Source organism: Mycetomoellerius zeteki, unplaced genomic scaffold (genome assembly GCF_001594055.1).
Source record: "Mycetomoellerius zeteki isolate Tzet28-1 unplaced genomic scaffold, Tzet1.0 scaffold31, whole genome shotgun sequence".
NCBI classification, from domain to species: Eukaryota; Metazoa; Arthropoda; class Insecta; order Hymenoptera; family Formicidae; genus Mycetomoellerius; species Mycetomoellerius zeteki.
The window spans coordinates 2,686,208-2,711,198 of record NW_017257294.1 but is presented as its reverse complement, the minus strand read 5'-3'; the positions used below and the strand labels follow the sequence as shown (position 1 = coordinate 2,711,198).

Here is a 24,991-nt window from a genome sequence, read left to right as displayed (position 1 = left end):
ATGATAAAAAAAATTATAACAAGCATTCTTGGAGCAAACCAAGGAAATCGAGTTCTATATTATTTTTGATTTTTCTACAGCGATTGCTGAGTCTTGTTTATTTTAATTAGTACTACTATTTATTCTCTTTTCATAGACTTTATTTTATACTAAATGTGTTACTACGATAAAATTTGTTTATTATTTGTCACAATTTTTAAGGTAATAACTTTTTCGAATACTATCATGATAAAAGTATGCATAATATCTGGAAGTGCTCAAAAACTGATACAAGTATTATAAATATGTGAATTATTAAATAATTGTAATGCTTTAAGAAATATGTGAATTATTAAATAAATACAATGTCTTAAGCAAATACGATCAGAAATAATATGTTTGCATACAGTAATTCTTTTTGTTTTGTACATGTTGTCTATGTGTTTTTGTACATAACTTAAAATATTAAAGTTACAAACTGTAAAAGAGAACTATAAAAATAAAAAATTTCGCTATTGATACAGTTAGTTGACAAATTTTTGAACAATCGAATTGTTATTTCTGTATTGGCGCAGTTTTCGATGGAAGTCAAAAACGATCAAGCAAACATAATTCTATTTGCATGGTCTATGTTTGCGTTTCTCGGGCGCGTGAAAATGCGTCTATATTCTACGAAACGGAGGCCGAACAAAATAGAAGAAATAAGAAATATTTATTTTAATTTGGAAAAAAAAAACTAAATTTATTTCTAATCTAAGCATTTGTACAGAAAAATTAAAAAATTACTGTACATATTTTTATTTTGTCGCAAGGCAAAATAGGTAAATAAAAATTGAAAAGCGGAAATTCCCAAGGTAAGAATACGTGTATATGTATGTACGTCATGGAACTGTCACTTTTTTCATTTATAATGAATCATAAAATATACGTACCAAAATATCTACGGTATCACTATACAGATTAAGATCTAGCTAAGTTTAATTAAGAACGGATTCGTTCGTAGAAATGACATTAACAGGTTAATAATTGGAGAAAACGTTCAAACATTCTTTTTGACTTCTTATAACACGAAACAATTTTAAAGAAATTAATTTTTATTTAATCAATTGTGTTTTTTTTTAGTCGTGATGTTAAATCTTATCGAATTGTTGACGAGATGTGCTGCGAAAAATCAACAAAACAGAAATTATGGAGTAATATATATGTACATGTCCCAGAATATAGGAAAGGTATTATCACAATATATTTAATTTGACAATCTTATGAAAGATTAATTTGTGTGTAATCAGTAAGTAAAAGACTAATGTATTCTTCATTAGTCAACTTTTATTGATTTTTGAATGTAGAAGTATTTGAAAGGTAATTATCTGACTTACTATATAACGCTTGTAATTAGATAACAATTCGCAAAATTTAAAACTTTTTAAATACCTGGTTGTCCCGCACTGTTTTCTTTAAGCTTTAAGCTGTTTAAGCTGCAAATATACTGGATTTTGCTTCATGAGATAAGAATGATAAAATTTATTATCTAATGATAACTCGATTTATTATTTAATGATAACTTGATCAGTGAGTTCAATGAGCATTATACTCCGAAGATCGTTTATTTTCGAATTTTTAAAGCGTACTTTTATCCATTCGGTGAATTTTCTTTGTGAAACATGGCTTGTATAAAGAACTACATTGTTATAACGTTCTACAAAATGTTATCAAATATTCTATTTTAATTTCATCATGTTGCTTCACCAAATGTTTGAAGTATTATGAAAATATTGTTTAGATATAATTATAATTAATATTTATTTAGATATATATATTATATAAATATTAATTATATAAATATATATAATTAATACATAAAACATAATGCTTTTCTAGATATATTTAAAACTAATATTTATTTTAGGCGACAAGTGTTCTAATAATCATTCTAATAATTGCTAAAACGTATTAAGAACATTGCGAAGCGATATTTTTCAGCCTATTAATTTAAAACAATTGAAGTATACTGGTGTGAAGAGACCACATTATGTACTCGCACATCATCGATACAATTTCAAAGTATCCTAACTCTCGAGAGGCGAATTTGCAAAGGAGAAAATTATGCAAACACATACGCAGTCCACCGTTTTATCCATACGAAGACTGGAGTATCCCGAACAAACTTTCCCAGGGATTGTTTCTCAACGCTTCAGGATTGTCACAAGGTACCTATCTGGTTGGTACTGGAACTTTAAGCTTGCCATCGAGTATAATGGCGTTCAAGCTTCTTCATTATGCAGGCCAATCATGACTGCAACTTCCTTCAAGTCATCCGCCGTGTCAGCCTTTCAATTATACATATACGCGCTCTCCATTTGACGCAGTCTGTAGTGTATTCCTACTACTTATAGCTGTGGTGTTCCGTATTAAAAACTAACTGCAGGTATTGTAAAAATTGGTATGCTTAATAACTTTTTTTAATTTTAAAATCCAGAAATTAAAATATAAAAATGTGAAATATCAATTTATTGAATAAATAGATAATTATTTTATAGGATTTATTTTAATTTTACAGATTGAGAAATGCATGATAAAATAATATAAGGCAGCAATCATAATTAAATTTACTTTACATAGATAGAATGAAACAATTTTTCTGTGTAATCTCAGTAATACCAGCAGAATTTATTAAAATTTAACAATAACATATTATTTGAAAGAAATCGGTTTTTTATTTTAAAAGTATAAAAGTAAATTTTATAATACATGTAAAAAATGTCCATTGAATTCTTTCTCTTTCTCTTTCTATGAAAATATGAATTTATCTCATATGGTGCATAAATTTGTCAATTCTCTTTATTCTTATTTTTAAAGCAAAATGAATGATTATACAAAGATTATATCGCATCGAGAAAGACCAGTACTTAACATGTTGATTTAATGCTTATAATTATCAAGATATTCATTGAAAAATAATACTTTTGTCGACAAAAGGTATAATCAAATATCAATGCGAGCTTTATCGGAAAGGATTCTTTGTTTTACGAAGCACTTAAGCATTTGCAAAAGAGCACATAAGTTTAATTTATTAGAATATAGTTGTATCTTCTTAATTAATTTTAGTTTTATCAAGGGTTGCAGAATATATTTTACTTTTCTTTTTTAAATGTTCCCTGTAAATAAGTTATAAATAGAGACTTACCGAGAATCATAACTAAAGGTTAAAATTAAGGTATCGCTTAGATTTCCAATATCAAGGTGTATAGAACGTAGGTAAACTTCAACGCAGCCTAAAGGCAAGACATGTAGCCTACGGCAATTATATGCAAATCTCAGCAAGTTGTGCCTAAAACCTCAACACTGTCACCAACTAGCAGCCACTATCTCGATTGAATGAAGAATGATACGAGTAATACCCATCAATAAATCGAGACATAAAACAATAAATCGAATTCAAATAAATAAATATTAGAAGCAGAAATTAAAGAAAGGATATTAGTTATATAGATTCTTCAGATAACCGGGAATTCCATTTGATAAGAAATGGAAATAATTTCTGGATTACTTCTTTAATCCAGACAATATATCCGACACTTTATACAGTTTACAAATAATTATTTGATATAGATAAATTTTCCTCTCTTCCTATTTTTTCGCATTTTTTATACATTGCTATGCCAATATAAAAATCATTTAATATTAACATTTAATAATATTACAGATAGCGTAAGTATATTCAACTGTGTTCTCACTGAAACTTGTTATCGCCATTGTCAGAGACACAAATATTATCTCATTATATGTCTGATCAAAGTTGATGATGATCTACTTACGATAGAAAGAGACTGTTAATAACAAATAATATGACAAATACGCAATAATTCCGAACATTTATAGTCTTAAGACAGCGACGCACCGTAATCATTGCTAACCATTGTGTTGTGCAATAAGTTATTAAAAATATCACGTTGTGGCAGTATCAGCAGGAACAGAACTAGTATTTTAGATCCACGCGAATGTGACCGTACGTGAACGTGTGTATGCATGTGTCAATTTTTACCTATCTCATTGTCAAGTGGGTATATACCTACACATGTATATAAGGTGATACCTCTCTATGAACTTTATATAAGCGAAAGAAATTGGTTGAGAAGATTTCTAAAAATCGATTGAGCAAATGTATACTGACAGATTATCATGTCTAATCACTCTCCGTTTTTCTTGCTTATATTAATTATTTTTGTCGCTTTAAGTCTAACGTTTGCATATGATAACGGCACGAATAAAAATGAAAATTCGAGTCATATTTCCGCACGGTATCGACTACCCAAGAAAATCGTTCCTATATCCTATGATCTATCGATCTATACACATCCGATTGACGCGGATTACGATGGTCACGTACGGATCACCTTACAAGTGCTCGAAAAAACAGATTTGATCGTGCTGCACACGGATGCATTAAAGATACAAACAAATGCATCTTTATTTGATAGATCGAGCAGGTTGACTCGGATTTTGCGTTACACCCATGACGAAGATACACAAATGCTTACGATTAAACTCGAACGCGCACTAGACCCTGCGAAATACATGTTAGAAGTATCCTTCAAAGGACGTATCGCAAATGATGTATTCGGCTTTTACGCAAGTCTCTACGAAATTAATGGAAGACCAAGGTAATATTCTGAGAGAGAACTGTTATACAAGATGTTCATAAATTCGCGAATCGATATATCACAGCAAGAAAGTTTTTGAAAAAAGAATAAGTTATAAAAATATTTACTATTTCTTTTTTTGAGCGGTAGTTTTTAAAACTTAAAGATTAAATATTTGCCACTTATAGATTACAGTATTATAGTATTAGTGTCGATGCTTGATTCACAGACGGTCGTTTAATCGTAATTAACCGTAATTGCTGGCTAATTTTAAACTTCTGTTTCTCAAAAATTACTTTTTAGAAGGATAAATGACAAATACTTTTATAATTTATTTTTTCAAGAATTTTCTTGCTGTGGAATTTTAAGACATACTGTATGTGTCATATTTTAAAGCTGCTACAGGGCAAGTAGTCGAAATAAAATCCGAATATAATGAGAAGTTTATGTCAAAATATGCTGAGTATGTGAACTCCTTAAGATTTTTTAAAATTATGTATATATGTTTATTGTATATAATCTCATATACTTTAATTATAATTTTGTTGCTCGTTCATTCAGTTAATAAAAAGTTACAAAGCAATTATTTAAAGATATCTGTTTGTAACAATGAGAACACTTCACTTATTGTAATTTACATTTATTGTAATTTATTTTATACTGTTATATTTTTTAGACGAATTGGTGTAACACAATTTTCGCCCACGTACGCACGTCGTGCATTCCCTTGTATGGACGAGCCTTATTTAAAAGCGGAATTTCAGTTGCATATTGGCCATCATAAGGATCAAAATGTGACGAGTAATACTCCAGTGCAATCTGTACGAATAGAGTTAGTATATAATTTTTCCAATATCTTATCAAATTAAAAACGTATACAAAGATATTCGTGAAATAGTAAATAAAAGTTTTAAAAAAATAGTTTTACTATTGTAAAAATTATTATAGAAATGATACATATTGTGTGACCACATTTCGCCGTACACCGCGAATGCCCACGTATTTGGTAGGATGGATAGTACACAACTTTGTCTCGGAACAATCAAAAATTTCGAGGGACTTCAAAATGTGGACAAGAGACTCCATGAAGTTTCGTGGATCGATGGCCTTGAATCGCGGTTGGGCAGTTTACTCGGCGTTACAGACGTGGTTATTAGTGAAAAGTCCGCTCATGAAGGTCGATCAATTTGCTATACCGGATTTCAATTTCAATGCGATGGAGAATTGGGGCCTCATTACTTACAGAGAATCTGTAGTGTTACATGAGGATGGAACACCGACGAGAAAAGTAGTGAACGGACTATCAGTGATGGCTCACGAGTACGCTCACAGTTGGTTCGGTAATCTGGTGACACCCGTATTCTGGGATGTCGTCTGGTTGAAGGAGGGCTTCGCCACATATTTCCAATATTTTGGCGTGTCCTTAGCAGAATCGGATTTGAGAATGATGAATGTATTCACAGTAGATTGCTTGCAGCCGACACTGCTCGCAGATTCCGACAATCATACACGCACATTGAATGGTCAAGAGGTCGGGGATCGTAACAGCATTATGGCTTTGTTTGATTTTGTTTCCTATAAGAAAGGTATAGTTACGTATAGAATACTTATATTTCCATATTTTATATTACGTAAATTCGATGGTATCTACATTAAAGAAATGTTTCTATTAATAGAGGAATAATAATTTTTAAATTAATAATAATAAAAAAGAATTCTAAATAATTTTTAAACTTTTTAGATAATAATTTTTAATTTAAATAATTTATAATTATTTTCAAACAGAACAAAATAAAAAGATGTAAAAATTTTGCCATATATATTTTATGAATATATGTGATTAATTTGTATTCATCTTTGATCGCTTATGAGTACTATGTCATTTATTTCTTACGTAATCCATTAATCGTATCACTGTAAGCGTGTATAATAATCTTGCAAAATAGATAGGATTATCTTTCGATCATGTGATTTAGATCCTCAAAAAATGATTATTTATTTAAATCATACATATCTAGAATTAATCACACTGGCGGATTTAGCTTTCAACATTTTTATTTTTAATATTGTGTGTTGTTTTCATTTTTTTATATTTAACAATTTCGTAAGAATTACAATTAATTGTCCACGTTTCTGCTATATTTTTAAAATTTTAATTAAAATAGCGATTACAGGAAATCGTTAAAATTTGTGTTTTGTTAACCTATGGTCTACGTTACATCCAAAGTTACACATGTGCAAACCCCTAATTATGTTATTTGAATATAATTTTTTAAATTTAAATTTTAATTTTATTAATATATTAATGTTACTAAAATTAATAATATTAAATAATATTAATGCAAACACAAGATACATGCAAGATATTTTCTTCTTACGTTACTTTATCTTTTAATCTTTTATTAAATAATTTTTAATCTGACAGTAGATAATAATATTTTTACATATGATCGTCTAACTTTGTAAAATGCTAAACTTATAATTCTATAAAATTTATTCTATAAAACTTATATTGATTAATTCTATAAAATTAAAAATAGAAAAAATCATTGAAGTTATATATTGATTAAAATTTGTGTTTTTATTTAAATTTATAAAACGTAAAAATTTGACTTCTGAAAGACTGACATAACTTACTGTAAAATATTAGAAATAAATTGTAACATATTGTGTCATATTGTTTTCAGGTGCCTCTGTAATTCGCATGATCAGTCATACTATCGGAAGCACAACATTTCAATTAGGATTACAAAATTATTTGCGCGAGTTGTAGGTGTCTGTATTATACGTGCGGAACGTTTCTAAATTCCTGTCGATATTTTTTTTAACATATAAACGATATTATTATTATGATGCATGCAATTATCTTATTTTTTTAAAGTAATAACAATTTTGCTTTTTGTAGTTAACACTGTTTCTATCACAAAAAATTATTTTTATTATTAGGTCATATAAAGCAGCCACTCCATTCGACTTGTATCGACACTTACAAACCGCATCAAATATAACAAGGCAATTGTACAGGAGCATATCTATAAAAGACGTCGTAGAATCCTGGGCAAATCAACCAGGATATCCCTTAGTGATTATTACACGAAACTACAAGACGAAGGCTCTTTTTGCCTCGCAAGAACAATTTTATCTAAACCGTCAAGCAGCACAAACAAATTCCAAAAAATCGAGTTGGTGGATACCATTAACCTTCGTTACTGAAGAATCGAATTCCACATTTGATCGAACTACTACGGCTGCCTGGTTGAAGCCACAGGTCAAGAGCACGCTAATCGGTTCTGTAAAACCAAACTCGTGGGTGATTTTTAATGTTCAGCAAGTTGGATATTATAGAGTCACTTATGACGAAAATAACTGGAAAATGCTTATCCACTATTTGAAGTTGAAGAATTTCAAAAAAATACATGTAATAAATAGGGCTGCGCTTCTAGATGATGCTTTTAATTTAGCTAGAGCCGGTTATATGGATTATTCCATTCCATTTGATCTCGCGATATATCTTACTCGTGAAACCGAATACGAACCGTGGGTCGCTGCGGTAAATAACTTCAATTTTCTCAATCATATTTTAGCTTGCTCACTGCGAGTACAACGTCTCTTTGAGGTAAGGTTATTCTTCTATATACTAAATTGATTTCGAAATTTAAGTTATTAATTATTTGAAAGATATGTCATAAATAAAAATTCTAATTATATTTAAAAAAATTTCTTATCGTTATATACAAACGGTTAAATTATAAAAGTGATGACATCTTTTTAAATTTCTTGATATTTTTTTATAATGCTTCATTATATAATTTGCAGAACTATGTAAATAACTTACTTAAATCGATGTATAGTCTATTAAGCTTTATGGAAAGTCCCATGGACTGTTCAATAAAGAAAATGCATCGCGAATTGATTCTATCTACTGCGTGCTCGGTTAATAATATGCATTGCCTAAAGATATCGAAAACTTTGTTTAAAACGTGGATTCTGTCTGAAAAAAGGTATGATCAATTACCAGCGAAATTCTAAAACCAATACAATTATAATATATATATTTGCAATATTTTAAATTAAAGTTTAAATATATCCAAATATTAGAAGGTAATCTTATCAACTGTTTCATTTATGTTTCTAATATATACTTTATCTTTCGATATATTTTCGTGAAGTTTATCTTCGGGAAAGATAACTAATTAATTAACACAATATATTATACATTTATACATTTTCATGATATATTTTATGTGTATATGCAGCGTAATATCAGCAAATCTCAAGAGCTTCGTGTATTGCGTGGGTATTCGAGCAGGTGATGATAATGATTGGCATACAGTTTGGAACAGATTTCTACGCACTGACTTACATGCAGAACAGGAACTCTTGCTGAGTGCACTCGGATGTACTAAAACTCCTTATTTAATCGACAGGTGGATTCTAAGAAATGGATCATACAAATAAACGCGTTTACAATCAGATACTAAATTTGTCAGCTTTCAGATTTCTCAATACATCTATAATGTATGGATTCAAACTTCGTAAACAATATAGAATGACAATAATCAATGCCATTTTGAATGGCAATCCCGAAAATATTAATTATGCCATTGATTTTATTCGCCATAATTTGCCCACGATTCTTAAATCGTATGTATTATGCAGTATTATGCAGTTCTTATTTTCTTTATTTTTATATTTTTTATTATATAACTTTACATTTTATTTTCTTTATTACAAACAGAGTATCCCAATCAAAACTTGTTATTTAAGAGCTAAGATAATACTATCATTTTTATTACGTTTTCGTTGTAACGGTAAATATTTGATTGTGCGCACCATTTCTATCGGAAAAGTTTTATTGAAAAATAGATTTTTATGAAAAAAATGTTAAACTCGATTAACCTTTTATTTGATGTTTTATTAATTAAATATGACTAAAGAGAAACATAATGGGAGATTTGGTTATTTATTTACAATGGTTTCTTACATTTACAAAACAAATCTTGCAATATTTTATCTTACACTTTTACAGAAGAGGAATAGATTTCTTATCCAAAATGCTCACTGCTGTAGGCAATAAAATTATTACAGAAACCCAATTAAACAAGGTATAGTTTATATACATATTATATAATTTAATATATCAATCACTTCTCTTATATTTTAATAATATACAGAATAATTTATTAAAACTTATATTATAAAAGTAATATAACTATAAAATGTTTTTAATATTATAGCTTCGCTCATTTGTTGATGAGAATATTGAAAATCTAGGATCAGCGTTGAATTCAGCAAAAAAAGCCATAAGTGCTTCTACTTCATCCTTAGCATGGATCGATCAATTTTTACCAGTGATTGAAAAAAGGATTATTAACTTAAAGATATGATATATACATATATATAATATGTTTTATAATAATACATTATGTAACCATGTATTATATATAAAGTATCTCAATATACATTATATTTGTAATCGAATCTACGTATGCAATAAAATAAAGAGGCACTAAACTTAAAAGTTTATTATACGAGCTTGTATGTACAAGCACTGTCCCAATTTTAAAAGAAATTGAGTTTATAAGATGTATTATTTGCGGAAAGATTAATTGATTATTATTATTATTTGATATCAATCGTCCAAGTGACATAAGAAACATATTTTAGAATAGAATTATCGAAATTTATCGGACTATTATTCTCAGATTTCGTTTTCCTTTATACGAAAATTGATTTATATAAATATTGATACGTATAAACATTTCATAAACCTTTTTAATTTTTATTTTATATATGATAATTATCTTTGACATTGATTCCTTAGATGTATTTGCTTATAAGTTTTTTACAATATATTTTATGATTAAATTATGCTTTAGATAAAGACTACCTTCTTTCTATATAATACATATTTATTATAACTCTATTTTTTTATATTTATATTTATTATATTGTATATTGCATTTATATATTATATATTATTTTTATTAACGCTATAAAAATACATACTTATCACGACAAAAATTTTCGCGTTACGTTAAAAATTAAACATTTTTTTCCTATCTGTCATAATGCATGTACTTTGTAGACGATATCCTAAATGATATCATCAATTAATTTTTATCTCGGTTGTGTAAATATACTATAGATAATAGAAAATGAAGGTTAACCTAAAGTCTTACTTTAGGTTAACCTTCATTTAGAATACATATTTTATATACAATTATTTTATATACATATATATATGTATTTCATATTTGTATTACAGATAAATAAATTAAATAATTAATTAATAATAATGATTATACTAAATAATATAAAAATTGTTGAATTCTATAAAAAAAATTTACAAAAAGTCAATCTTGGCTCACTGACCAACTCTAATTAAAATTTACATTTTAACTTTGGCAACAGGAAAATGGCTGCAGAAAATTAGGAAAAGAGAGAGACAGAATTCATAGATATTTTCAGTTAACATACAACTTTACTTAGCGAGAATTAATTCGCATGAAAGTAATATGAAAGTAAAAATTTATAATAGTGACACAAACTCTTTATAAATCGATGCAATCGATGTTGTTTAAGCAGTACCATTTAATATATTCTGAAAGATATGATAAAAAAAAGTTAGGTCCCGATGATATCTCTGACTGGGTCTGCCATCGATTGGTCGGATAATACTGTATTTTAGTTATCGCGTTATCAGCGGTGCCGGTGCTGTCCCGGAAATTTTGTGATTCGTGTTCGGGATGATCCACTTACTTTTCTTAACTCGAAGAGCATATTACTTTTTGCTTGAACAAAGCGGACGATAAGATTAGAGGTAGCAACGAAATTTTTTTTTAACGACACACATCCTACGGTCACGGCCTTATAAAGTCCGAAGTTTTAGCCAAGTATAGTCTTTCAATAAATCTCGCCTCTGCGGGGACGAGAAATCGACCCGCACGGCTCTTCATCTTTAATTTTAAGGTACGTCATTAATTATTATTCATTGCACCTCTCTTGTGGAACAATCAATTATGATAAATATAAATAATATTTTTATTAATAAAAATTTATAATGCATATTCTCTCTTATCGAGAAATTGTATATTTTTTGTACAACATTCAATGTGTAATTTACAAAATTTGTTGTAATTTATTTTTCCCTAATTTTATATATTTTTCTTTTATCATATTATTAATTTCTTGATTTAATTAAACAAAATAAAAATAAATATTAAATTATGCATAAATTTTGAAATTTTTTCATGTGTCACATAAATATTAATTAAAATATTTTAAAAATATTTTTCAAAGTTAACGAAAATTAATAATTAAATATTTGCAACAAATATTTAATTATTCTTAGATTTATTTGTGTAAATTGTCATGCATTTTGTCATTACTCGATTGTGTCTTAATTGTATTACGTAACAGAAATTAATTAAAGCAGTATTTTCACGCAACATTTTTTTGCTAGGTACAATGTTAACGATGAGATTCCTATTACCATTGATGCTTATCCTAACGACTTGTTGGGCAAGCTATCCTAGTTCCGATGATGTGCCTCCTCAACTTATTGAAGAAGTTTTAGATGACTATAGATTGCCGCTAGATGTTATACCTTTCGAATATGATATCAAATTGTATCCGATTTTTGAGTCCAATCAAAATAATTTTACTTTTAAAGGAGAATCTGTGATCACTCTCAATATTATGAAAGAGACAGATACCATAATTTTTCATGCTAAGGAAATTAATATCACTAAGAATAGTATTAAATTAACATATAAAACTGAAAAAGAAATTACTGTTAATGTATTTGAGTTAAAGGAAGATATAAATAAGGACTTTGTGACGCTCATTTTTAAAAACCGCATTCCCAAAACACCAAATGCAAAACTATCTTTGAATTATACTGGGAAGTTAAATGACAAATTACGTGGATTCTACAGAAGTTCTTACCAGAATAAGGAAGGAAAAAAGATGTAAGGCAGCATTTAAATTTCTATCGAAATTTTTGCTAGAAACTATTGAATTAAAACTAATATTTTTATATTATTTATATAAGCTTTGTATAAGCACTTAATATTATTTAAAATAATTTTTATGTAGTCAATTATAGCTCAAATGATTAAATAAGTTGTTAAAAAAGAGAGTTATTATTATCATTATAAATTTAAGTAAATCTGGAAACTTTTTCAATTTTGTAATTAAAAAATTGTTTCTCTTTCTTTGTAAATTTTTCAAGAATTTTCTATTATAAGAGTCGAATATTTGTTTTTATACTAAAAATGGATATTATAGTATTCTTTAAACAATATTGAATCGAATTTTTTATAAATTAAAATTAGAATGACGTTTCTTTTGAAAATAAACGTTTTTATTTCAATAAATGCATGAAATATTGAAAATCATTCATAATAATAAAATTAATTACATGTTACAGATGGCTCGCAACGACTCACTTTGAACCAGTAAGCGCGAGACAGGCCTTCCCATGTTGGGACGAACCACAATTGAAAGCACATTTCACTATTACAATTACAGTTCCTCATAAGGATTACAAAGCGATTTCGAATATGCCAGAAGAAACTACTGTTGATTTAAAGACGACTTTCAAGAAGACACCAATAATATCCACTTATCTCGTAGCTTTTGTAGTTTCGGATTTCACGGCTCTGCAAAACAATAACGGAAATTTTAGGGTTTTTGCAAAACCTACGGTAAACGAAAGCGCTAAAGAATTCGCATTCAAGTATGGATTAGAAACGTTACAGGCACTAAAAAAGTTTACCAACATTGATTATTATGGAAAAGAGCAAGGAATGTTGAAGCTGGATCAAATTGCAATACCAGATTTTGCGGCAGGTGCTATGGAGAATTGGGGTCTTGTGACGTACAGGTAATGTCGGTTAAAGATCATTAATTATAGAACGATCAAAGTTCTTCGACGAATTTCTACTTATTTTTTTATTAGTACAAAGTCCGAATTTATATTTCAAAACTTACAGATACTTAACGTATCTAATCAATATATACCTATCTATATATTTGTCCTATCTATATATATCTATGTACCTATCTATATATTTGTACTAATCTATTTGTCAATCTCCCCTATATTTATTATATCTCTTCAAACATGATTTTATTTATACAAATTAGAGCAATTATTATCAAAAGGACAATGTTATTAGTGCATTAAAAAATGTAATATACTATTTCTTTTTTAGAGAATTTCGACTTCTCTATGTAGAGAACAAAACAACCACGGAAGAGAAGCAATATATAGCGACCATAATAGCTCACGAACTCTCTCATCAGTGGTTTGGTAACTTAGTTACTTGCAAATGGTGGAAATACATCTGGCTAAATGAAGGATTTGCTACCTTTTTCCAATATTATATTACCGATAAAGTTATTCCACAACTGGTAAATATAAAATACTAAATACTTTTAAAATTTTAAATTATGTTATAATAACAATTTGTTGTACACTAAAAAAAAAATTAAGAAACAACTATGAAATATAAATTTAAGTTAATAAAAATACAATTATTATACCATTAATGTTTATTTTACTATACTGAAATTTAATTGTACAAAAGTCCGTTGACGTTTAAAAAAACTTACTATGTGAATTGTAGTATCGGTTATCATGATAAAACTATCAGTTGAATTAATTTAAATTGCAGTATAAGAATGAAAAGTCTTGGCGTCTTATGGAACAATTTGTTATTAAAAATGTGCAAGCATCAGCATTCATTGTTGATGCAAGTAATAAAACTCGCGCATTGAATCCTGAAACTAGTATACAAACTCCTACTCAAATTAGAAGTTTGTTTGACGATATTGCTTACAAAAAAGGTAAATTAATCCTTTTTTCTACGATAACGCAATAAAAATAATTAATTCAATTTTCTAATTTATGTTATTCATCTTTGTGCAGGTGCTTCTATTCTTTATATGATACAAGGATTCTTATCGGAAGATGTTTTTCAAGAAGGACTTAGAAGATATCTAAATGATCAGTAAGTTTATTACAATTATTCATATTTATATTTATTTAAAAGTAGAGAAAACGTTTTCCTCAATATTTATATTATATAAATGTTGAATAACGCAAATCATAATTGTGTATAGCATTAATCACAATAAAATAATAGAATAATCCTACAATTTCATAATTTTAGCAAGGGCAAATCCGTTGATTCTGACGATTTTTTCAAATCTATCCAAAATTCCAACAGTAAGAAAGTGGAAGAATGTTTACCAAAAAATGTTACACTTAAACAAGTTATGGATAATTGGGTTAATAAACCTGGATATCCTGTCATTACCGTCACGTGGGATAAGAAATTATCTGGTACTGTTAATATAACTCAGGAACGATTCTTTTTGGTGAAACCAGCGGAAGAAGATAAAACTCAGTGGTATGTACCCATCAACTATGTAACAGAAAAATCGCCCGAAAAAGTGATGCCTACGGACAAAAAATCTCGCTGGTTGATACCCGGAACAAATGCATCATTCGACAAACTAGACAATACGAAATGGATACTTTTCAATAAGGATCAAACAGGTATGTACATATGTGTATATTTATCATTGCTACATAATCTTTCACATTCAATGCTATAAATGATGTGTGCACCTGTTAATCTACTTGATTATTTGACATACTGATATTAATCTTTTATATAAAACTAAAATAAAATTATATATAAAGATGTAAAACAAATAACATGATTAGTTAAATTTGTTATATTTGACTTAGTCTTTTTTATAATCATAATTATGTATACAAGAGCAAATTTATCGTGAAGATTAAAAGTTGAATATGACACAAAAATATGAAATAATATCATTTACAGGTTTCTATCGTGTAAATTATGACGATTCAAATTGGCAGAAACTAGCGTCGTACTTAAAATCATCTTCTTATGTTATTATAAGCGCAACCAACCGCGCCCAATTGATCGATGATGCATTAAATCTCGCGAGTACAGGACACTTGGCATATAAGACTGCATTGCAAATTACTTCGTATCTATCACATGAGACTGATTATATTCCATGGTATGCCGCTGTCAGAGCATTCAATTATCTGGACAGCCTATTAATAGGTGGAAAGAACTACACAGAATATCACGTAAGTTGAATAAGAAAAAGTACCATGTCATAATTGCAGACACATATTTTAATAACAAAAAAAATAAACATATACAAGTGTTAACGTTTTAACGTATCACTTAATTTCAGAAATATGTCGCTGAAAAGATAAAATCTTTTGCATTGAAAGTCAACTACAAAGATTGGGAAAATAGTACGCATGTAGATAAACTTGCCAAAGTATTGGCATTAAACACAGCTTGTAAATACGGATTGGAAGACTGCAATAACTTTGTTAATAAGAAGCTTACAGATTGGTTAGACAATGAAAAGAATGAAGATGAAAAGAAGTAAGTCCGAGAGCTTGTTGTAGTTTCATAAATTCACAATTACGACTTATATATTATACCTGCTAAATAACAATAAGATTTCTGCATCGTCTATGAATTTATATTACAGTTTATAGAATATGTTGAACAATGCGATGCAAATACATTATACGTTTTATTTCGTAACTTTTGTAAAAATTTTTGAATTAAAAAATTCTCCGTTACGAAATACGTGTACGTACAAACATAAATGTAATACAGGTTTCTTGTTAACATTATACATCTAATCTATAGAAGTTGTGTTAACTGTTGATCGTGTATTTCCAGACTCTTGCCAGACTTGAGACATGGAATTATTTGCGCCGGATTGCGAAATGCAAACGCACAAGTATGGAACGCGACTCTACAAAAATACAAAGCCACTAAAGATATAGATGAAAAAGCGGACATTCTGGCCGGTCTTGGTTGCGCCACATCCAAGGAAACTGTTTGGAAATTCCTCGCGTTAACTCTCGAGAAGGATTCCGACATCGATATTTTTGCTGCGTTGAATTCGGTATATGCGGGTAATGCCGAATCCTTCGACATCCTCGTAGAATTCATCATCGATAATATTGAAACGATTCATAATGCGTAAGTTGCTTTTTATTCCTTACTTTGATAATGCACAGTGTATCATATAAATTGATAATATAATAATTTCTTTACAGAGATAAAGAAGATAACTCATTGCTAAATGCCCTCCTTAATAATCTTTCTGACAGAGTCGTAACAATAGAACAATATGTGCAGGTAATATCATTAATCTCTTTCATATTTAATCTATATTTTTAACGATAATAAATTTTTATTAAAATAAAGAAAATTAAGCATTCATCGAAGGATATACTCCTTCAGATTTAACATTTATATCGCACGTATCATATACATGCATAAACTGATTATGAGTTTAGTAACGTAATTTAATTAATGTCTATCAAAAAATAACATTAAATAATTTATACTCAATTTTGTTTCAAATTTGAACTTTTTTTAACTACGTGATTGAATGACATATGCTGATACATATCAGATCGCGATAACATATCTTTCGTGTAATTAAATTTTAGTAATTGGAACCTTCGAAACATTTTATTTCTATCTCGTGCTCGATCGCGCGCTTATATCTTATCTCAGAATGGATTGATTGGATGTTTCACAATTTTGCGAAATATTGCGTCTCCAAAATGTATTCAATTGTCATCAACTACACCATATTGTAAAAATTCAATAATATAATATATAATATCGATAAATTGTATTAATAATTCTAAAAAAAGTTTTTAATATAACCATTGTTGTGTTTTAGTTATCGCTACTCATACATATTGGGCAACTGCAAGACGTACAGAAGTTTGAAGTATTATCTACCGCGATATACAAACTTACCCGGATCAAAACCTACCGGGACGATATTGAGAAATGGATAGTAAATAATTGTGAAACTTGTCAAGACGAAAATAAGCCAAACTCTACAAGTTCCATTACTTTGTCGTTGCTCCTTTCGATTATTTCATGTTATTTCATACTTACACGATTCTATTGAAAAGTCAAATTCATTGTTATGTAATCTTCAATTGACTAATTTCCAACTTAATCATATTTTGTTAATAAAATCGGAGTCATGTGTAACACTTTTTTGGATCTTTCAACAATGATTCATTTGTTGAAACATTATTACATTTGATTTTGTAAAAAAAATGAGAAGATGAAATCGCATGGAAGATACTGCAGATGTGTATTAAGCATTTTCTTCTCAAATTTCTCATATTAATTTCAAGTTAAAACAATTTTAAAATGTAAATGCGCATTTGTTGTAATTTATAAGATATAAAAAATTCTTTTAGTAATGATGCATTTAGCTGATAAGCTAAATGACATCATAACATATTATAAATTAAAGACCAAATGCAAATCCATCCAATAAAAACTTAACACTGTGTAATTAATATTATACTGAAAAGTTATTAAGACTATAATATAGTTACATAATTGTATGTACATGGTATGATTGTAAATATACTGATTGCTATTTATATCACGTATAGAATAATTTATTTAGTTTATGATTACAACTGAAATAAAGAAGAAAGATAAAGACGTTAATCTTTTCCGTCAAATTTTAGGACAGATAATTAAAATGTCAATTAAAATTTACAGAGAGAAGATTATGTTTATAAAATTATATAAGGAAATTTTTTTGCATTGTGATTGATTGATTGCTTTAAACTTGTCTTTTATAACATTGCCACAAAATGTATTTAATAAAAGATATAATTATTTGTGTTGTTATTTTTGAAATTAATTACGTATGATTTGAGAGGTATTAATAAAAAGTATATCCCTAGTATATGGATATAATTTCCATTATTACGTAAAAAAAAATATTCATAAAAGTTTTATATGGATTGAATATCATTAAAATAGTCGTAATAATAAAATAAGCGCTTTAGTGTAAAAAATTTTTTTTACATTAACACAATAATAGAGATAGTTTATATTCTTTTATATTTAAAAGTTACACTGCTTTGAGATAACTCGTCGTTTTAAAATATGAGACATAGGTCAATCATGTAAATTATTCATGCCTTTAGACACGTTTGAAATGACAATGGGTGTGCGTCGAATATCCAATTGTCATACGAAGTATTCTTACCGAATGTTATAAAAAAAGACTAGAGTCATTTCATTTCACAAGTAGAGGCACTTTACTATCGAGTAGGAAGACGTATACTTAGCTGCAGCAACGTTTTGCTTGATTTCGGCAATTATATTCACGTAAATATATTAAGTAGAAAGGTAATATTCATCCTATATACATTGACAACAATGAGAAACTGATTACAACAATACAACGTGAGAATTATCTCGCTAAAATTTCGTGAAGCCATCGATGATTATCACGAATTCAAATTCAAATATCGATGTATATTCTTGATAAGCGCGAAATACTGTACTTGTATAGGCGTGTTTCTAAACACAGGATTTTCCATAATATATATATTTAATATAATACATATAACTAAAAAAAAGGTTTTTATTGTTTCAAATAATATTAATAAAATTGTAACATATAGGAGATACCGTATTAGAAATAATTAATTAAATCGACGTTGATTGATGTCAATAGTATTGATCCGTCAACGCCGATTCGACCAATCATTTCTGACTAGGTAATATAAATAAAAAAAATTATTTATTAAAAATTTTTATATACGTCTGTTTGTGTTATAAATATTAAGATAATTTCTGTATTTTTCCTTTTAATTAAAAACTAATTCAAATAGATGCATAAAATTTATATCAATAATATTTATATATAAACCGAGATTACTCTTTCTTAAAAACCAATTTATTGAAATATGATAATTGGAAGTAATATTCAAGTAATATTCATACAGATATTTGAAAAAAGAATTCGCATGGCGTTTCTAAAGGTATTATTAAATGTTGGCTTAATATTCATCGCTACAACGGCTCTTCCTGTTGACGGAGATTCAGGGAATGATTTGAGCACGACAGTCAATTACCGTTTACCAGACAATGTAGTGCCAGTGCACTACAACATCGGACTTATACCGTATATTGAAAAGGATAATTTTACCTTTGATGGTAAATCGCATGTGATCATCGAGATTCGTCGTGCATCACGGGACATAAGTTTACACGCACTGGACTTAATTATAAACGAAACAGCAACATCATTGATCAATAGCGATACCGATATCTATGCACCGATGGTGCATAATTATGACAATGAAACCGAAATCTTAACCCTTCATTTTAATGATGAACTACCTCCTGGAATTTATAGTCTATATATTCAATTCATCGGTATTCTAAACGACGATTTGCATGGCTTCTTCAGAACATCATATATCAATGAGAAAGAAGAAAGAGCGTAAGTTTGAACACAGAAACATTCAATATTAAAATTTTAAAGACTTTTTAATTATTATGTATTATTCTCGTTATACGATTCATTATCCACTCATTTACTTATTCTTGCAATCATTATTATTATAATATATGTCAAAGTCTTTAGAACATCTTTATGTAATTAAACATTCTCTCTAAATGTATAATTATATATTTTTACATTTTACATTCCTTTTTATTTGTAATAAAATATTTTTATACATTTTTAAAACAAAATTTTATTCGAAATATTTTTCTAAACATCTATAATAAAAAATAAATTTTGATTTGTAGTTGAAAAATTTTTTTTAAATTGATTTTTTTTTTAATTCCTATACATTTCATAAAATTATTATTATTTTAATCATTATAATTATTTGAATAAAATTATATTATTATAAATTTCTAAACAAGCATATGCGCTTGTCTTCATTCAAAGGCATCGGAGTGACACATATGTCACAACCAGATTGCAAAAAATGAATATTATTATTCAAATATGGTTTCTAAACCGCATTTATACATTTTCCAAACATTTCGCTCGTTTTAACAATATTTGATGTATTCGCTATTGAAAACGTGTCATATTGAAATGTGATAGGTGGTTGGCCGCATCGCATTTCGAGGCAAGTTGGGCGAGACGAGCTTTCCCATGTTGGGACGAACCGGCATTAAAGGCCACTTTCAATATCTCCATAAAACATCGACGAAATTACACAGCTGTGTCAAATATGCCAATACGAGATCAATCGGATGAGAAAGACGACATGATATGGACACACTTCGACACGACTCCCATCATGTCTACTTATCTCGTAGCGTTTGTGGTTTCTGATTATGTACGTGTTCCTAACGCAGATGAAACGCTCAATATATGGTGCAGATCAGCATTGGCTCCGCACTCAAAACTTGTACAGGAGATTGCTCAAAAGGCTACAGATATATTAACAAAATACACCAATATCACCGATAAAGTTCCAAAAATGGATCATTTAGCAGTTCCGCAACTAACAGCTGGTGCCATGGAAAATTGGGGACTTATTATTTATAAGTAATATACTATAATTTAAGAGAAATATTAACAAAACAACTTGATATTTGTACTATATTTTCTTTGCATCATAAACAGAAAATTCTTTGTGATTTTGCATATAATACATATAATTGTTATCAGATTATTGATACATGTATGTTTGTGTTTAATGCTACATAATGGTTAAAACTCTCTGAAAGAAAATAGTTACAGGATTTTTCTTCAACCGCAAATCAATTTTAACTTTCTTTTTGTGATTAAATTATATCTTTTCGAAATAATTTTAAACATTTTTGCCAATTTAACTGTGAATTTAAAAAGGCATTAAGCGATTGTGAAGAAGATATAAGATGATGAAGTGTAAAAATATAATAGAGTCATATTCTAAATTAAGAAAAATTAAGAAAAACCTGTAATTATAAACTGCAAATTGTCAAGATCATAAAAAATCTTATACCTAATTTAAACAATTATATGTAAACATTATATGGACAAAAGAGACGATATATAATGACAATGAGTTATAAAATCATTTTTAGCGAAAAAGACTTTGTGTACAATGAAAAAAAAGATACAATGTTTCATAAACTACGAGTAGCAGTGACAGCAGCACATGAAATAGCACATCAATGGTTTGGTAATGTGGTCAGCCCGTCATGGTGGTCTCACGTGTGGCTAAACGAGGGATTTGCAACATTTTTCGAAGAATATATTCTCAACGAGGTAAATATTATTTAAATACTGTTTGTTGTTAAATTGAATTTATTCACATTTGTGCATTTCAAAAAGTTGTATGGCAGATAAATTAAATAACAGATAAATTAAAATAATGAATCTCTCTATATATGACTATTAAATATAAAAATACAAATAACCGGTTATGGCGATCTGTGCCGAAAATGTCATCAATAATTACATATTTTAGGTAATTACTAATTAAAATAGACTTTAAATTATTTACTTTTATCGGTAATAATAAAATTACATTAATTTTATATTTAGTTAATCTTAATTTTGAAATTTTCCAGAGTTCTATATGTTTCCAGATTTTCAAAGATTGGCGTATAATGGACTTCTTCGTTGTTAAGGTTCAACAAGAAGCTCTTCATACTGATGTTGCTAAGAAAATGAAACCTATTGTATTTGAAGTCAAAACTCGCAAAGAAATTGATTCACACTTTTCTTATTCCAGTTATGGCAAAGGTGAGATTGAGTAAATGTAAATAAATCTCCTAATTCCCCCGAATGTAAATAACACGAAGTAACAGGACAGAGTAATGATAAAAAATATATTTGCTATTTATTTATAATATTTATATATTAAATTTGTTACAAAAACGTGAGAAATATGCATTCTGTTTTACATTCCAAAGATCGATTTTTGCCTATTCTATTTGCAAATTTATGGATAGCGTTACGTCATTTTAACATATTAATTGTGCTCTATGACGTTAATTATCACAGCACCTGCTATACTGCGTATGCTACAGCATATTGTTACTGCTAAAGTATTTCGGAAAGGGATCATTAAATATTTACACAAACAGTAAGTAATATATATAAATTTTTACATATAATTATATATATTATAGATATACGAATTATTATAATATAACATATAAAGCACTAAACATAATACTAATATTAGAGGAGGTCAAAGCCGGTTGTCATTCAAAAAGCGGATTGATTTTAAAAAAACTTATATAATTCAATTTATATATATATATATATATGTGGCAGGGAATTCTCTTCTTTTTACTATGATAACCAGTCTCGGTCTCCTCTATAACACTTAACTTTTCATTATTTTTTCATAATAATAGTATTAAAATTTTTTTATTTTGTATATGATCTATAAAAAAATTAAACAGATAAAAAATTGATCTTCTGCATTATCTTTTATGTTTATTTTACATTGTGTAGCCAGTTCAGTTCGGTTACTTCCGACGACTTATGGAACGCCTTTCAAGCAGCCCTCGATGAATCAGATGTTCCACATAATGCCTATACATTGAAAGAGGTAATGGATACCTGGATAAAACAAAGGCATTACCCTATGGTACACGTGACCCGAAACTATGACACTGGTGAAACAATACTAGCGCAAGAACATTTCCGTCAAAGAAACGAAAATGAGCATAGCGATAGCGAGAAATGGTGGATACCTTTGACTTTTGCTACGCAGTCGAATCCTGATTTTTCCAGAACTCTGCCTACTCAATGGCTAAGACCACAAGATAAAAATATAAGTGTTAATGGAATCGATCCAAATGATTGGATCATAGTTAATATACAGCAAACAGGTGAATATTATGTATATTTACCAATAATTTTATTCTAATGAAAACGTATTAGTTTCCGTACTATAATTTTTCTTCAAAATTTCAGTAACAATTTATTTTATAATTTATAATAGGAATTTACTTGTATTTGAACATGAGAAAAAAATTCAAACACATTTCTTAATAATAATATGATTTTTAATATAAATTAATTTCTCAACAGGGTTTTATCGCGTGAATTATGATGATTCGAATTGGCGACAAATTGCAAACTACCTCAACTCTGACAATTATACAAAAATACATGTACTTAATCGAGCTCAAATCATTGATGACTCCTATCATCTTATGATTGCAGATCAACTCGATATCGAGATATTTCTGGATCTTGCAAATTATCTGTCTCGAGAAACTGATTTTATAGTATTATATCATATGTTTAATTTTTTTGACATGTATGCAGAAAAATTTTACAAAATTCTAGAAATTGATTATATCAAGGTAACAGTATTACATTTAATAATAAAAAAACATTATACTTAATATTTAATTAAGCAGAATAGAAGGACCATTAAATTAATATTTTTTATCCTACATTATAGCAATACATACTACGTATTTTGAATGAGCTTATTAAAAATGTAGGATATGTCCTGCTGAAAATGAACTTGTGAAGCTTACAAGAGTCAATACCTTAAAATGGGCATGTTATTTCGATCACTCCGAGTGTAAGAGAATAGCTACTATTAAATTAAATGAAGTTCTTGAAAACCCTGAAACATGCAGGTAACTTTATTGAGATAATGTGCGATGCAAAGTAATAATAAATTATTATTTATGACACAAAGAGTTACAGACTAATCTTTTTATTTAAAAAAATAGAATATCCGCAAACTTAAAAGAATGGATTTATTGTAATGGTATGATGCAAGCCAACAAAACTACTTGGAATAAATTAATGGATACATATTTCATTGACCAAGACAAAAATATATTAGATTACTTGACTTGCTCTGAAGATCCTGATATTCTGATCAATTTTATAAATACAAGTGTCTCAAATGAAATAATAAACAATCATTTACGAAACAATCATTACTATGATATTATTCAAAATATTATTCAGGAACATTCAGACAATGACGCGATACTTAACTATATATTAATAAATTTAGAAAAAATTAGCCCTAGGTAATCACATTTTTCACTAATTATAGACGTTGTGTTTTTACCTATTAATTATAAATCTTTCATAAATTCTTTTACAGAGAAACCTCAAAACGAAAAGTGTTAATGGCTGTTATTTTTAGCGTACATTCTAATGAACGACTTGACAAGGTAAATTTTATTATCTCTCTTAGTTACATGTCTCATATCTTTATTTAACCTCTAGAGGACCGGAAGCTCCTTTAGGGATTCGACAGTGATGCCACCTTTTTGGCCACTCAATCCCATGATATTGACAAAAAAGTTCTAGCCTTTAAAATAAAAAAGTTGATCATAAACATGCCGGTCCTCAAAAGGTTAATTATAATTAAATTTATTTTTATTTACTTTTATCGTATCAATAATTAAACTATATAAACTAAATTTAGACGTTATACTATAATTTTGAAGTAATATATATATATATACATATATATATTATAAGATAATGTTTAAAAATATACG

The 24,991-nt window shown here is 28.2% G+C and overlaps 2 protein-coding genes and 1 long non-coding RNA gene across 3 annotated transcripts in view; all 3 read left to right on the top strand.

The window, feature by feature from the left end:
• Positions 1 to 2,002: 2,002 nt before the first annotated feature.
• On the top strand, positions 2,003 to 2,572 carry LOC108724617 (uncharacterized). The gene is made up of 3 exons (XR_001936710.1): positions 2,003 to 2,186; positions 2,262 to 2,404; positions 2,537 to 2,572. It is a non-coding gene; the product is annotated as an uncharacterized lncRNA (long non-coding RNA).
• A 1,306-nt stretch (positions 2,573 to 3,878) lies between these two features.
• On the top strand, positions 3,879 to 10,006 carry LOC108724583 (aminopeptidase N). The gene is made up of 10 exons (XM_018451018.1): positions 3,879 to 4,640; positions 5,296 to 5,451; positions 5,568 to 6,205; positions 7,307 to 7,388; positions 7,566 to 8,235; positions 8,436 to 8,620; positions 8,876 to 9,046; positions 9,117 to 9,263; positions 9,649 to 9,724; positions 9,857 to 10,006. The coding sequence occupies exons 1-10, from the start codon at positions 4,159 to 4,161 to the stop codon at positions 10,004 to 10,006; spliced, it is 2,757 nt and encodes a 918-aa protein (XP_018306520.1). The 5' UTR covers positions 3,879 to 4,158.
• Positions 10,007 to 11,312: 1,306 nt separating this feature from the next.
• LOC108724582 (uncharacterized) overlaps positions 11,313 to 24,991 on the top strand; it is a 46,507-nt gene continuing 32,828 nt past the window's right edge. The window contains 16 exon segments of the mRNA XM_018451015.1: positions 11,313 to 11,591; positions 12,085 to 12,592; positions 13,054 to 13,509; positions 13,841 to 14,039; positions 14,303 to 14,474; positions 14,557 to 14,638; positions 14,801 to 15,189; positions 15,482 to 15,759; positions 15,870 to 16,069; positions 16,376 to 16,681; positions 16,759 to 16,840; positions 17,397 to 17,516; positions 20,764 to 21,056; positions 21,578 to 21,761; positions 22,085 to 22,241; positions 22,503 to 22,584. Of these exon segments, the coding sequence (XP_018306517.1) occupies positions 12,090 to 12,592; positions 13,054 to 13,509; positions 13,841 to 14,039; positions 14,303 to 14,474; positions 14,557 to 14,638; positions 14,801 to 15,189; positions 15,482 to 15,759; positions 15,870 to 16,069; positions 16,376 to 16,681; positions 16,759 to 16,840; positions 17,397 to 17,516; positions 20,764 to 21,056; positions 21,578 to 21,761; positions 22,085 to 22,241; positions 22,503 to 22,584 (3,503 nt within the window). The 5' untranslated portion in view covers positions 11,313 to 11,591; positions 12,085 to 12,089.

What these genes read in the sequence shown, in the direction of transcription:
- LOC108724583 (XM_018451018.1), top strand. Translation starts at nt 4,159, where the DNA reads ATGTCTAATCACTCTCCGTTTTTCTTGCTTATATTAATTATTTTTGTC. An exon ending in GTGCAATCTGTACGAATAGA is followed by an intron (nt 5,452 to 5,567) that starts GTTAGTATATAA and finishes AAATTATTATAG; the next exon opens with AAATGATACATATTGTGTGA. An exon ending in CAAAATTATTTGCGCGAGTT is followed by an intron (nt 7,389 to 7,565) that starts GTAGGTGTCTGT and finishes TTTTATTATTAG; the next exon opens with GTCATATAAAGCAGCCACTC.